The sequence below is a fragment of the Channa argus genome, chromosome 6, assembly GCF_033026475.1.
Source record: "Channa argus isolate prfri chromosome 6, Channa argus male v1.0, whole genome shotgun sequence".
NCBI lineage: Eukaryota > Metazoa > Chordata > Actinopteri > Anabantiformes > Channidae > Channa > Channa argus.
In genome coordinates, this window is record NC_090202.1 from 9,641,992 (window position 1) to 9,658,520 (window position 16,529).

The window sequence follows — 16,529 nt, forward strand, 5'->3', positions numbered from 1 at the left end:
AACAACTCAGAAGCAGCAGCAACACAACTGGTAGATACATTTACATCTGCTTAAATTATTTGGGACACTAACATTTTATTGTGTGACACACTATATGGAGAAAACTGTAATTGAGTGATCTTAGGGCTTAGCATCATTGAAAACTGTTTGTGTTGTTCAAAAGGTTATTTTCTGTAGCCATTAATGTTCTGTGACACTGGCATTACATGGGATTTCCTGGTTCTTCTGCTGCTGGTATATCACTGTCATCCTGACTTTTATTTATCATTGCTTGTTTAAAAAAAATGGCAGGCACCTGAAGTGTGCGCCTCTGCCAAACCCACAAATTTTCACAAGTAGAATCGATGTTCCACCAGAAATATATGGGGCATTTTTGGAACAAAACCAGACGTGTTTGATTTGTGGCAAAGCATTAAAGTATTTCCAGACTTTTTAAGTGTACATTTATTTGTCTGGCAACTGTTATTTGAGTATTGTGCTGATAATCTAAACCATGCTTTTACACTGACACCATTATATGTATTAGATATCTGACCCAGCAGCTAGTCCACCAGTCTCACTGGGTGGTTTTTCTGGAGCAGACAGGTAGGGAGCAGGTTGTCAGAGTGCAGAGAACACCTTACTGATACAGTTTGGTAAAGCAGAATCAATGGATTGTGTCCTCAGTGTGGTTTGTGGGAGTATTCCATATGACCCAAATACACAATTTACAGTCACATACACATTACACACAGCTTCTGAAGCTTGGTTTAAGAAAATAATTTTCAATTGTGACTGTTGTAGGGCAAATACATGAAAAATAATAGAGGCATTATGAATTTTACCACAACCAATAACTGGACATCAGGTTTTAATAATTGAGCATTTAAGATTAACAAACAACTTGACTTAAAAAAAAACAAAAAACACTGAAAATAATCTTTGGAAATGCACGCATCACATCTTTCTAATCTAGCATCTAATCTATCTGAAAGAGGAAACGTTTGCAAATTAAATCTGCGGTGGGCAGGTGATTGACAGAAAGAGATAAAAACAATTTTGAATGATTCGTGATTTGCGAGGAAAAGCTGAAAGATGTGAAAGATACAGGGAAAAGGTCATTAAGAAAGGAGTTGTAAGTGAAAAAACAAATAGGGCTCATGGAACACAGACCAGAGGTTATCAGTTAAGCACCAAAGTGAACCATGATGTGTCACAGCCCATGAGATGAACTGACACAAACACAAGTATTATCTACAAAATTCCCAAAGAGGCACATACCACATGTGAACATCATATCAAAGATGTGCATATGTGCACATCTTTATCTGCATCTTTTCAGAGAATTCCAGCTGTACGCAGCTAAATCTGGGCAGTTTACTCCAACAGCACAGCAGCTGGGAGGTTTCACATAGCATAACATTGTGCAGAACACCACATTCAATTCGTGGAAGCACTCTATGGGCACAGTGTGTGCTGCCCTGGTTTTCTTCCAGGATCTGCGGTCAAAGTTCAGTTAAGTCGAAATGCGCTCAGCTCTGTGATGGACACCCGGGGGCATTACAACATTCACAGGAGTCAACATCCAAGTATGGCTTATTTTTATATTCTATTGTATTGCACATATATGAGAGAAACATACCTTCTGCAGTCTTCTTCAGTGTCACCACACAACCTGTCAAAGCATGTATGCAGTTTCTGACACTGTGGTAATGAGAACAGCTTGTGCCCCACAGCTATTATAACTACAGTATAGTGTCACCTTAAAATACTGCGTAGTAATATTATGCTAAAATAATTCAGATATAATAAAATATATAATAATAAAGTTTTGTAAGAAAAAACTATAAATGTCCAACATCCAAAAAACAAATCTGTGATCTGTGACCATATAGATGTATAACAGAGGGTAAAGAAAAGAGAACACTTAAGGAACTCAGGAGTCTAATTGAAGGAACATGGCACATGCATAAATTTGCCTAGAGCAAGTGACTTTGCAAGAAGATGCTGGTGCCTAGTGAGGAAGGCTATGACTTCTTAAGGAGGTACAATCTTCAGCACCTGAGTTCAGAGAGATTGACACACTAGTGAATTTTGTGGGAAAACCAAATCACATCCGGTCCTCTCTTTCGGGCTTCACTTAGCTGTAAGCTACAGTGAGCTGGTCCATCTGGTAATGGCTGAGAGGACGAGGTCCTCTTCTCAAACCAAGCATCAATAAGGAGGTGAGGGGTGCTGTTGAGCTGGGTTGACCTTTATACAGAGGAATGACCTACGACTAAATATTTGCTCCTTTGTCTCTTCTTTTCTTTTTGCGATTTCTGAGATGAGAAACTTGTGTGTTCTGTTGAAGTGATACAGTGGCTCATTGGTTTGTTTGCCCTTGCATTTAAAGCACATTCTCAAACTCACAGTTGTGTTTCAGTGAGCTTAGCTACAGTGTCATACACACAGAACAGTTTAAATCTGCAGTCACTGTGGGACTTACCTTACTTTTTCTTCCTGAATATGGCAACAAGCCACTGTGGCCCCAAGGAAATATACACACCGATTAGTCACAACATTAAAACACCTGCCAAACATTGCGTAGGTTTGTCTTGTGCTTCCAAAAAAGGTCTGACCCTTCATAGCATGGAGCTGTGGCATCAAAACATGAGCAGCATACATCTAAAGTCCTACAAGTTACCAGGCGTGGCTCCTGCAGTGCATACTAGTGTCATCTCTTCCTAGGTAAGCAATGCACATGCACCCAGACCAGATGTCCACACGAAGTAAAAGAAAGCATGATTCTTCAGACCAGGCCATTTTTTCCATTGGTCTATGTTCCAGTTCTTTGTAGGCAGTGGACAGGATTAAACAGATTCCTGATATACACTCGATCAAATGTTACCAATTTGTGCTTCAGTATGGTGCCCATAACCCCGTCGCATGGTTCCTTCCTTGGGCCACTTTCTGTACATATTGATAGTATCCATAGTAAATGAGATAATCCATGCTATTCCCTTTTATTCACTTTGTAATTATTCACACATAAATACACAGATAGAATATGCAAAAGGAGACAATGGTTGATGCAAAGAGACAAGAGTTGTGCAGTTTACTTTCTTTATTAGAGGTATATTGTCAAACATTTTACAAGCTGTTGCTTAAATGTCCACGTAGAGGGAAAACACTGAAAAACAATTACTAAGCTCAGCAGAGAACACGTTTATAGCTCCTGTTTAAAGGCACTAAAGTCCCAGTTTTAATATCATCTTTCTTTTTTCTCAACACATGCGGACACAGCTAGCAAAGACACCTGTTGTTACACACTTCAGTAGCCACATTACACAGAGCATTCGACTGAATTGTTAGTTGAACTGTTAAAGGTAACAACACTAATGTCTGCTGAATGTGTGCAATGACAATGTGGGAAGTGGAAGTAACACAGACTGTAAATTCAATACACTGAACATTTTACAGATGTAAAGCTACCATAACTTACTTTATGTGGATGGCAAGCTTTCAGTTTTTGCTCTCTTGAGTGCAGGTTATCTTAAATATTTTCAAGATTAAATACACCATATTGCTGCTATTTAAATACATAATGTGTCTTATAAGTTAGAATTGCAATTCAGTGGAATTATGTATAATCACAAGACAATCATCACTGGGAGTTTCTTCATGTCTGCAAAACAAATGTACAAAAAGTCTCTCTTCTTTAAATAATAGTGATAATGGTACATTCAAACATTAGCATAATAATTCCTCAGCATTATTGTTGTGGTTTTAAATAGCTTGTAATGTAGGGGTGCTCCTAAGAGACAGTCTTATCATTATATTAACACTAATAAAAACAGATGCCTCAAAATTTTCAGACACAACATTGTCACACAAAGTTCGGATGCCATGCTGGTGCCATCGTCGTATTGCTGATGCTCTCGATCATCGGTAAGTCCATCAGAAAGATACAGATTTGAGTATTTTTGGCTCCACAGCTTGAAATACAGATCGACGAGTGCCTTTTCTGAAGGATTATTATTTGCACTGCCCTCCACTACAGCTAAGCACGTGCACCTGTCTGTCAGACAACCGTATGAGAGTGAGGTGAGTGAGTGTTTATGTTAAAGCACTGGTTTCTCATGACAGAACAAGTAACCTGCTAATTGATGGTGCACACAGCTGCATCATTGCTAACGAGGAAAAAGATAAAAGTGTTTCCTGGCAGTTTAACTGAGTTGAACAAATTTCTGCTTGGACATCTTCTGCCTCATTATTTACTCATGTATCCAGTTGTGTGGCTAAATATGTCTCTTTCTCTCACTTTTTCCTTCTGACATTTGTTCGTTCTCTTGATACGGATGATTTGGCTGCTACATATATTTCCTCATCTCCCTGCTGCTGCATTTGTTTTATTACTCTCTTTGTAGTTACAGTAGCTGGTTTCTCTTTCTTGCCACCTGCCTTTCTTGACCTTCTCCCACTCCTTCGATTCTCCTCTGTTCGTTTCTGGCCTTTTCTGGGTGTGTTTTCTGGCCCTCTACCGGCAGCCACAGCCCTCCACCACCATGTCCTGGTAATTCTTCAGCACCACTCGGTCTTGTGAATCCAGGTAGAGCAGAGCAATGGGGCTGAGGGAGGTGGGGACGCAACAGGCTCGGGGCACTGCTCCATTTACAGAGTTTACCAGAGTTTGCACCATGGCGTGACTAGAGGAATTCATGTGGTCGGCCAGAGGAAAGCGGCATTCTCCCAGGCAGAAGAAGGCATCATAGCCACTGGGTGCAATAATCCACTTGTGCCAGCCCACGTCGTTGAAATCTACATATAGGGGATGACGGCGGCATCTGTTGCGAGAGAGGCGTTTCAGTTTCCCAGCACGACCACCATTTCTTTTCACTCTTCCACGTTCATTCCAGCTGACCCAGCTTCTATCATCCTTCCAACCCTGCACTGTATGAGCTGTTTTTTTGGCTCTCCCCCAGTCCTGGTCTCTATTGTGAACCTTGCTGCTGCTCCTGGCCCACTCTTTTGTCCCTTTTCTCCCTCCCATCCTCTGGCCCCCAGTCTGGGTCCTCCTGCCATGCTTGACTAAAGGTTCCCCACGTCCGTCATGACTGTACGTTACCAATAGTGGTCTCTCCTGGGCCCAGCTGTGCTCGTCCTGCCCCACAGACCTACATACCCTCAGATGTCCCTCTTTGTGTTTCTTGGCATCCTCCCCACCTACAGCAGAGGAGAGTTCAGGGACGGAAGAGGTGCTGTTCTCAGGTCGAACATCCAGAAGAAAGCCCAAGTTGCCACTTCCAGTAAGGGCCTTATGGAGGAGCTTTGCACTTAGACTAAAGGCCTCCCAAAACCCACCTGATTTATGACTATGAAGGCCATTTGTGAGTAATCTAGTCTCCAACAGGATGGGCTCAGCGTCCTCATGGTGCTCAGACAGGTATAGATTCAGTCTGTGAGGCCCAGGGCCCAGGGAGGCACTGTCACTGTGCAGGAGCCGCAGTTCGGCAGAGAGGACCTGCTCATCCTGAGGGATAGATGAGATATTGAAGGAGATGTGAACCCTCCTATGATCCTCAGCTGTGGGGCTGTCTCGAAGGGGCTCTAAGAGAAAGAGAAAAAGAAACCAAAATGTTTGAAAATGTTTAGCATTATTTGACTGATGACCTGTCCATCTTAGACTTAAACTACAGTAGACACAAAGATCAGATAAATCTGTCAGACTTTTCACGAGCAGGAAACTGTGCAAGTCTTTGCTAATATTAGAAAATCTAATCTGAGTCCTAAAAAGGGTGAAAAGCTTTGGAATGTAGGCCATGGTGGAGACTTTTATTCCTTGCTAGTGGATATTATGTCACCAAAAAAACTTAACAAGTACCAGCTTTCCTTTGAACTTAAATTGGAGACGTTACAGTACAGTATACAAATCCCTTTCTTTAATGCATGTATGCTAGTTTTTGGTGTTTTAATTAAATCTCAGTTTTTTGGGGGAATTACATTAAAATGCAGTATCAACTAATATCAACTTATTTATTATCAGTAAGTTATTAGTGAAGCTTTTTACATGATTTATGAATGACAGCTTGGTGACTCCAGGGGAAGGACTTAAACCCCCAGACGGCTTATGCTGCTTTTAATGCCCATCAGATGTTGGAAATGTCTGACTGGGAATATTGTAAGACTTCAGTGAGTCACAATACAAATGTAAACAACATGTCTTCTTATCATGGCTGTATGACAGACACCATGTACATATTTGCTACATCAGCAGAGCTTCTGTACATCAGCAAAAAGCAGAAGGATAAGCAAGGCATAAGCAAACAGGCTTCACACATAATATTTCCTGACACGAGGCTCCATATCTGATTAAGATATTCCAGGTGTGTTTATCATTGTTTCAGTCTGAAGCAAACAGCTCTGGGCTCAGGTGTCTACAGTCTTAGCTCATTCACCTGATAAAACTATGAAGTGAATTCAAATAAAGTGACAGAAGAATTGTATTTTCTTGTCAACATGAATTCAGTGATTATAAACTGTTTCAGGGATGATGTAGAAGGGTTTTATTGTTTTACTTTATATTGCCCACAAATATGCACATCTCATAAAAAGGTTCAAACAAACGACCACAAGCTAACAGAAGTTAAGTGTTATTTCAAAGCTGGTTGCACTGTTGCACTACTGGAAATTTAGAGATGACGGATGAGGAGGTGGTGTGGGATCACTTATCATCAAAACCAAAAACAAATTGTCCCAATGCTTCCTTATTGATCAATCTAGCCATAATAAGAACTGCAGCAGAGTCCAGATTCCAGCCCTAATTCCCCTCTCTGTGAGATATGCAGTAAGGAGTATGATGTGACACATTTCCCAACAACAACTTTATGATGACAGTCTGTCTTATATAAGGGTTTACAGTGTGACTTTAGCGTTGAAATGGTTCACTGGTGAGTCACAACAAACAAATGGGGCCGTCATCACTAGGATCTTTATTCTACATATATATCTGATAAATAAAAGCAACCGAAAGCATGAATAACTTCCCTGTATCAAAAGCTCAAAGGCCAAACTAAGTTTTATAAGCAAAAGAAAACACGGTGAGACTGTGGCATCAGGGTTTGTTTACCATTGTGGTGAAAGCTACGTATGGTGTTGGCTTGCTGGATGTGTTGGCTGGGGAAGTTGAATGAAGGGTCCTCCACTAGATGGTACTGCTGCTGGTGGAAGCGGTAAAGATCCAGGAGGTACCGGGGAACTGGCACTCCAGGTCGAGGGTCTGGTTGCGACTGCAGGCCCAAACGACTCAGGAGAAGACTCTGAATGGTCTGAGCCAGGCTGGGCTCAAGGAGGGAACCAGCTGGTGGATGCCACAAGGAAGAAGGCACAGATGACACCCTGCCATGGTCGATCTCTCTGGTGTCTCCACCCTGGCGACCAGATGAGGCTTGAGGTAGCAGCAGGACCATGAGGAGCAGGAGGTTAGCAGGGAACATGGTGGATCTGGAGGGAGATAAGAAGCTGAATTAACATGTTGTGCATGTTTTTTTTTTTATTGAATATAGAGTATTATGCAACAAAATGTCCCAATATAAAGTGCTGGTTGAAAAATCTGCAAAAGCGAGTTCCTGTGAGATGCCCCTGGTATCTGTATATCATCCTTATGTCTTCTACTTCCTGGACACACTAGTTTCTCATCAGTCATCAACATTCATGTGGCATATGCTCAAGAAATTTACTGTTCACATATCCATATGAAATTGTTAGCTTGTTACTCCTGGTTGTAGAAACAGCGCAACTTTGTTTTTTCTCTTTTAATTTATGACAAGCCCCCAAAGCCCTTATGTCTCCTAAGACACCTGTGCAGGAGCAAATTAAACAGTCTTTGTAATTTGTATCTGTAATTTAACCATGATGTGTACATGTGTGTCAAAGAGATCATGGTGTTGTGTATGAAAGACATCTAGCATTTATCCACAGGCCTGATTAAAATCACCCTGGCATTACAGATACATTCACATTTAGCTGTAGGTTCCAAATTATTAGGTGTTTTAAATCAATCATAATAAAAAATACCACTGTTTACAGTATTGATAACATTTGTCTAATTGTGATCCTTGTGTGCACAACCATCAACTGAGTCTAACATTAGGGTGTAAATTTCGCTCTGGCGGCTTTTGTTTGCTTTAAGATCAACTCTGTTCAAAAGTGTTACACCGGAGCATTTAAAGCTCGCTGACTTTGGACTTCTGCAGACCAGTAAGATAATAGCACTCGTCTAGAAGTATATAGACAAACCCCTAGTAGGAATGTGGACAACAGCTTGTCTTACTTTGGAGAGATTGATGCATGTTGTCGAAGGGAACGAGAAGAGCTATGATTTATGAAAACTGTGAGCTATACACAAACCTTTGAAGGTTATCTGGACAGATTCAGTATGTTGAAGTATCACCATCATAATCAAGAAAAAAACAAACAAACAAAAAAAAAGGTAGCTGCCATGTGGAACGGGTGTGTCCAATATAATACCTTTTTTCACAGTCTACAGTAAAGCTGCAAATGACGTATGGAGTAAGGAAGTAAGTCATAAAGTAAAGGATCTGGTGTCATTGCTGTTTTTTGTGGAGAAGCTCAAAGTTAAAAAAAAAAACATGTTTCTTCCATCTAAAGTATCAACTGCACTGATACACAAGTGTCTTTTGAGTTTCTATCTCTATGCAGATGTCAACTTTTTCTAATGTTCACACAAAACACCTGCTTCATTTCACTTGATGTAGCTGAAGCAGACTAACTTTTATCTTTTGTCCCTGCCTGCATCATTACATCTGCTCACATCCCCATGGGTCCCAGACCTGCATTCCTCTGGTTAACCCCCTTTCCACAAGTGATCACCTCGTGTCCCTTCCTGACCTCTTCTCAGTACGGGAAGACAATCGCAGACAGGGGTCACACCTTTGTAGCACAGGTTTTAATAACTGAGCTGGTAACCAGAAACCAGCAAGTTAACGGCCCTGTTGACCTGAAGAGGTTTAGGTCACAGCATAGGAGCAAACCAGTCAGGGGACAAGACAATGTGCTCTGCAAACAGACTAATCCGCAATACAATAGAGAAAATGGAAAACAATCGTGAACTTGCTGATGCGCTGACTCACTGTTTTTGAAAAACCAAAGCATGTGCATCTAAAGTCCTGTTTCAAAGAAGATCTCAAACTCTCCCATATCTGTCTCTTCTATCTCTTTATCTAATCTCTCTTAGGGACAGAAAATCGATTAGGCTTTCTACAGCGATATAACACAGGTGTTTATGGCTGAGTGAAGACATAATGACACTGTAATGGCTGCTAATCTTACCACGCTGCCAGAGAAGGGGTTAAAAGGAGGTCACAGGTGTGAAGGTATGCATACGGTTGCATGATTGCATATGTGTGTGTTGTTTGTGTGGACGTGGTTCAAAGAGCAGGCCTGGGAAAATAAGCCACCTCCAAGCGTGGGATTGTTGCTCTCACAGCCCCACCCAAGCTGTTTCACCTGAGGCAACACAGCAGAGGACAATTATAGATTAGACACTCTCCCATACACTGTGGAGGCTTGTAAAGCAGATTAAGGACAACAACACCACCTCTCTCCTGTACTTTCCTCACCTACAAAAACCACCCGGGTGATTCCAAGGTTCAAAGGTTTCAGTCATCACACAATAGGGTGTGTCTCACCTTGTGTGAGGCAGAGAAACACAGATGAAAAGGGAGCGAAGAGGCCAAACTGCCCTACATCACTTTGACATACATACAGCCGCTCTCTTCTCCCTGGGGGGTCTGTGTTGTGACTGGTTCTATCTAATTTAACAAGGGAAAAGAGGGTCCTGGCTTCATTTAGCCTCTTTATGTGTCATATGCATCAGGGTACCCACCCAAATGTCGCCTCATTGCCCTTAACCAGAAAATCTGACATTTTTACGACTGCCCCCCCCCCAGTTCCTGATTTCATCACTGACTATCCTTGGCCCACTGTCCTGTTTTCATTATTGTTTTGACATGACGGTGGACTAATCCAATGTTCCTGGACACAAAGAAAGACAGATGAATAATGAAGGGCTCAGGGACACATGAAATGATGGTTTGTTCACCAGCACCACATTTTCCCCATGTACATGCAGGCAGCTCAGCCTATTAGACATATTAGATGTGACCTGACCTCCTTGGCAGACAGTTGCATGACCCTGGCGCACGACAGACGAGTGTCCCCGTCGACCCTCCCCGTGTTCACTCAAGTGGCTGATTAAAACCCCTGACCTCCGATGTCCGTTTCTCACTGCGGCTTTTGTCAGGCTTCTCTCTCGCTACCTCTCTTTTTATCTGTTTATTTCAAACCCTGCTCACTTTCCCCTTCCTCCTTCCTCTTTGCATTCCTTGAACTTTGTCCTTTTGCCTTGTCCTCTGTGCTGTCAGACTGTATGAATCTGCTTTTCTCTTTAATGTCCTGTCCTGTTATCTTGATTACCCCTCTTCTACATTTTTTGGACTTCTTTCGCAGTGTCCTGATCTTTCGTGTTAGAATATCTGTTTTTGTGCTTGACTGCATCACCTTCTTATTCCCTCACTCTCGCTCTCCCCTTCCCTCTCTCCCATTAATGTTGCTCTTTTTATCTAGGCCATAAATGAATGGTGTTTTTGCGGAAGAGTGTGGCGCACTGTTGCCGGGCCAGAGGGCCAGAATGTCACTGCAGCCGGCTGATTTATCCACGGCCGCTGTCTTCATGTTACGCCTGGTCCCTCAACTTTCCCTTCCTGTTGTTCTTCCCGTGTTTCTTTTCCCAAATTCCTCCTCTCACTCTCCCTGATTTCCCCCACCCCCCCCTTCCAGCACTAATTTTTCTAAGCTGCTGTATCATTCTTTCAGAACATGATACATGTAGCATACATGCCATAGGGGTTAATTTTCTCACTCTTACTTTGCTCAAACGCTCAAAAATATGTCATTTCGGACAGTCTCACAAGCCCAAATGGGATGTGCAGTGTGCACATACATGGCTGAGAGCACTTAGAGGATACAGCAATATTTGCTTTTGCTCTTTTTCCATAGAGGCTCTTTTATATACATGCCCTGTATAACTAACTGTGAGCTAGAGTAATATTCCAAATGCTTGAATAGTCATTAATGCACAATTTTGAGCTGAGGCTTCAATATATAATTAGGAACTGGTAAAAAAATTATCCAAAACAGTTGCAAATGGAGTTGTGGTTCCGAGTCGTAACAGATGAAATCATTAGATCAATATTCCAGGTGGGCTGCTGCTGCTGTGTGCTGCTCATTTGACAGTACTAGAACAGCACTGTAATTCATCCCAGCTGGACCGATTAACTGACTAACGACCCAAATGTCAAATCTCTGTCTCTGGTACACACATACAGACACACGTGTCTATGCATAGAACAGTGTGGGGTTTAAACACATAAAGTACCAAGTGCCAGGCAGAGTGAGCGCTGACACACACACACACACACACACAGAAACAGATGCAGAGATGTCTAACTGTAGAGGTGCTGGGTCACAATTATGGAAGAGTGGTTAGAAACACACACGCAGGCTAAGTTTAGTGGAAACTAAGTAAATGAATGCAACCCGCTGCCTGATCAGGTATCTACACACACCCACGCAGCTTGAGCCAAGCATCAACAGGTCTCACAAGTGCATTTGCAACTTGTTCCTACTATCCTGATGTGGCTTCTTTTCCCTCAGTTTCTCCCCTTTTGTCTCATCCTGGGACGCCTGCAGGTTCAGGGGAACCCAGGTGCATTGTGGTTAACAGGACGTCCCTGCTGGGGCACAATGCTGTACGAGCATCACTGGAAATATTGACATATCCATCCCATGACTACAGAAAGCTCGTGGACGGCCCTCGACGTGTCCCTGACAGCTAAACCAATGTGAAACACAGAATGAAAACACAACTCTGCTTTTTAAATTAAAGCTGCTGTTAACACCCGGGGCCAGTTCCCACTGTGTATGTTGCAGTGGTGGTGAGTTACGTTATGCTCTTTGAACTCATAATGGACACAGGATTCTTGGACAAGTTGCCTACCATACAAAATTGTGATTGAACAACACATTGTGCCAGCAGGGTCTGCGTGTGCAAGAGTGTGTGTTTGTGATTTTCCCCAGAGTGACTAATGGTTTCAGCAGCTCAGTTCCTGTGGCCTGTGGCTTGACAGACAGACGTGTGTGTGTGTGTCTTTGTGTGTGTGTGCGTGTGTGTGCATTTGTGTGCAAAAGAAGCACAGTGATGTAGTACTCACGTCCAGGTGTGGTGGGCTGTATGCAGAGTCCATGGTTTATCCTTGAGCTCCAGTGTTACGATTCCTCGGCTCTCGCTCCTGGTCCTTTGGACAGAATGGACAAGGTGGACTTATTTACCTCTTTTTCTCACTCTTCCCTCTTTTTACCTCTTTCAAGGTAACTGGTACCTGCCTCTCCTTTGTCTCCTATGTAAATGAACTGCAGGTAATGCTGCTCGCTCCATGTTTGTCTCCCCTCTATGCTCCCTTGCTCAGTTTCTCATCCTGTTGTCAGTGTCAGATAAGCAAACTCTTAAAAACATCCACCGGCTTCCCCTCTGTCTGCCTGCCTGCCTGACCTCTGATAGAAGGCAACTCCCTTTCTTCCTGCACTTCCAGTCCTGGCAGTTTAAAACACACTGGTGCTGCTGCTGTGCATGGAGGCTGCAGGAAGAAAATGAGTTGTGCCTGTCTGTCTCTCTACACTGTCTCACCGGCAAGAACTCCTTCTTGTTCCTAAACCTCCTTACTATGTCTCTCTCCCTTCCTCTGTACTCTGTTCCTCCCTTTTGTATCTCCTCCCCTTTTCCTCTCTCCCTCTCTCTCTCTCTCTCTCTCTCTCTCTCTCAAACTTGTCTGTCTCTCCCTCTCTCATGCACTCACACAGTCATCTACACACACATGTTTTTTTTTCCGTCTTACTAAGTGTCCAGTTTGTAAACTCAGTTTAACTGTAATTGACTTTCCTGGTCTCTAAGATCCACCCAAATAGTGATGTCACTAAGATCAGCCCCTGTTCAATTACAGGATGTATCTTCTTCTCTCTTTCTTTCTCCCTCTCTCTCTCTCTCTCTCTCACACACACACACACACACACACACACCCACACCCACACACACACAAACACACACAAGCAGAGCAAACAAACATGGGCACAACTACGGGATTATCATGCACTTACAATCATACTCAAACAAAACCAAACGCACACACACACACACACACACACACACACACACACACACACACACACACAGACAGACACACACAAAAGAATGCTAATTATTTTCCACATTTCCTTCCTTCACAAACTCACCTGCTCCGTTTCGTTGGCACCATTTTATGTTTCGGCCAACATGCTCACAGACAATCGCTCCGTCAATATAAATACGAGGCCCCATGACACTGAATGAGAGCAAGCAGATTCAGTTACAAGACAAAGGTATGAATGGATGACTCATAAGAGCTGCCATGAAGTCACCACAGCTGAGATTTTTGATTGGATGAAAGTAAAAGTCGAGGTAAAAAAAAAAAAAAAAAAGGCTGCTGTACTTCTCCACATCGGGTTGAAGCAAGGTGCATCCGTCCTTCCAGTACAGAGCGGGTGGCACCGTCAATTTGTATTCATGGGGTGAGCCCATGAGAAAATGTCTCTTTAGGATGCATCGTCTCACATATTAGATCTCATCTGGAGAATCACTTGCCCACGTCTTTCTGCTCCTCCTCTCTGTCCCCTACACTTGCTCCTTCAATCCACTCTTGTACCAACACAGAAAAAACTCATCCAAAGACCTCATTCATCCCATGGCTGAGTAATTGTCCCACTGCAGAGTAACTTTACAGACAAAACACACTTGCTCAATACACACACTTGCTTTTGGAAAGAGTTTCATAAATCATTAACAGTCTGGTTGTTATCACAATGTTTTGCAATGATTGAAATGTGAGCGAAGACATGATGTAATATGAGAATAATATGCCGTTTTCACTTTTTTACATTCTCACATTTAACACTCAGCACTGACTCAATCAAAACTGAATTTCATGATAACAGCAGTAGTCTGTTTGGGATTTGTAGTGAGTACAGACCATGATCTTCAGCTGTGGCTAAAACCCTCATGTAAATAAACGCCCACCATGACTCTGCAACTAAACTCTGCAACTCTGCTACCGAACCCTCCTGAAGCTGAACTCTGACCTCTTTGAGGAGTAGCTGAAGAGAGGACAGACTTTTGCTTTTGAGGTCAGTTATTTTACACTGTAAACACTAAACAGGTTAATTGGGTCTGTTACACTCTCAGAACATTCAGTCTCCTCCGAAAGTTGTCGAACAGCAAGGCAACAGCAAATTATTTGTTGGTGCTGTATCTTGAAGATATTAGGGCTTAAAGGTCAAAACATGGATATTATGTTAATTTGGGTTAAGTTCTGACTGATGTCAGGGACTTGATTAGTCTAAAACTTTCCACCTTTTCTCTCCAGTAAAGTCTTTTGTTGAGTTGGCACTGTGGTTTGGATCATTGTCTTGTTTCATAATGGAGCTCCTCTCAATTATGTTTAATGCATTTCTCGTCAATAATAATAATCTCCTCACTCACTTGACACTGGACATTCCTGAGTGTCCACTAAATTGAATAGTAATAATGAGTGGGTTGGGATGCCGAGGACCGGGGCTTCAAATCCCACCCCACCAGTTGTGTTCCTGCCCAGCGACTGAGGTCCACTGTGTGGCCGGTCCTGAGCCCGGATAAAATGGGAGGGTTCAGGCAGGAAGGGGACCCGACTTAAAAAAGCAAAATCAATGGGAGGACCTGCAGTGGCCGCCCCTGAGGGGTCTGAAAGCAGCTGATTTGAATAATCAGTCAGTCGGTTCCAGAAGCAGCTATGCAGCTCAAACCATGACACTTCCTCCACTGTGCCTCACAAATAATCTTGTGTGTTGGGGAACTAAGCAGATGGAAGTTGTTGGTGATGTTCCTCAGAATTTCTTTACAGCTGTTGTAATGTTTCTGCCATCGGCTGTTGTTGCTGACCTGTTCCGTCCATGTTGCTTAGTACACCGCTGGTTTCCTTGTTTTTTACTACCTTTGAAATTGTGGTATTAGCTGTGCCCAATGTTTGTGCAATGTCTCTGATTATTTTTCCATCTTTTTTCACATTCGTTGTCTTGTTTTTCTCCCATAAACAGCACATTTTCATGCCGGTTTATCCCTTCCAAACAACACATACAGTCTGGACAGATAAAAATCTACAAGTAGTCCTTTGGAACTATTTATTGTTTGAACAATCAATCTCACAGGACAGTACAAAATAGAGGGGTCATCTGGTGCAGAAGGTGCTGGTGATGTTTAACATATCGGTGTGTGAATACCATAAAAAACCTATAGTTTGGGACTTTTGTCTCAGACAGTATCTAACCTTTTGTCTTAAAGCCAAATGTATTCAGAGTTAAGGAAAAAAAAACATTTAGTCCTGTCGCTACAGCAATTTTGGAGGGAACTATCATCATTCAAGCCTGTTTTTTTATTGTCATTGTTGTTGAATATGTGGTAAAGGGAGAAATGTCAGAGACTCTGACCTGTGTACACACTGTTATAATCTATAGGTAGAGATCAACAATCTATTTGCTTTTTTTGCAGCGTTAGAAAAGTAGATTGATACCACTCTCATATCAGAACTGTCATAATCTTTCAAACACACCATCAGAAGCCAGGGTTTACAGGGCTGACATATAGAGACAAACAACTGTTCACAACTACAGACAGTTTAAAGTCACCCATTAACTTAACATGCATTTCTTTGGACTGTAGGAGGACACTGGATCACCACTTATGGTAACAATAAAACTATAAAAGTGACTTAAAGTGATGGATTGCATTATTTAGGAAAGTTGCCTTGGAGATAATAAAAAGAAACATATGTTCAACAGTAAAAAAAAATAAAAAATTACATGTCGTACTCTTACAGTTTTGCAGTCATTTGTAAGCCGAACTTTGTTCAGATCAACATGAATTTTTTGGGGGGCCTAACTGATGTTGATCCGGCTGAATTCTCAAGAAATGTGCTGAAATCAGGGAAAAACACAAATACAATATTTCCATTCGATGAAATGATGCAGTTAAAAAATCATAAAGGCTTTACACTGCTACGATATGATCATTTTAAAAACACAAGTGAACATAAGTAGAACTAACTTAAACCAGATGTACAGTTAATGTGCTACAATATGTAAAAAACGCAATGGTGTGTGCTTGTTAAAAGTGTGAAAAGAAGGGGCATTTCTTGTTTAAAAATGGGTCAAGGCCTGTAGACATTCAGGGTTAAACATAATAGCTCCCACCACATCCCTGGCTTCACTAAGTGCCTCCTCCAAATGAGCAGTAATTCCAGCCTCCAGCTTTCCCGTCTTCTGGAAAAGCCGTCGACTGCCTGTCCCGCTGACTTCCGATGGGGGTGGAGAAAAACTTTTAAAGTAATACCTCACCGCCCTCTTACCAAGCCGTCTATCTGTCCTGCATC

General features: G+C 42.3%; 1 protein-coding gene across 3 annotated transcripts; it reads right to left on the reverse strand.

The window, feature by feature from the left end:
* Nucleotides 1–3,635: 3,635 nt before the first annotated feature.
* bmp16 (bone morphogenetic protein 16) lies at nt 3,636–13,854 on the reverse strand. 3 transcript variants are annotated; one of them, XM_067507973.1, is made up of 5 exons: nt 13,563–13,854; nt 13,327–13,415; nt 12,252–12,335; nt 7,088–7,461; nt 3,636–5,568 (listed from the first exon to the last, which is right to left on the reverse strand). In XM_067507973.1, the coding sequence occupies exons 2-5, from the start codon at nt 13,347–13,349 to the stop codon at nt 4,499–4,501; spliced, it is 1,551 nt and encodes a 516-aa protein (XP_067364074.1). In that variant the 5' UTR covers nt 13,350–13,415; nt 13,563–13,854; the 3' UTR covers nt 3,636–4,498. The 3 variants fall into 3 exon arrangements, with proteins under 3 accessions (XP_067364074.1, XP_067364073.1, XP_067364075.1); XM_067507972.1 differs by having other exon boundaries at nt 13,327–13,854; XM_067507974.1 differs by lacking the exons at nt 13,327–13,415; nt 13,563–13,854 and adding an exon at nt 9,310–9,486 and having other exon boundaries at nt 12,252–12,883.
* Nucleotides 13,855–16,529: the final 2,675 nt, after the last annotated feature.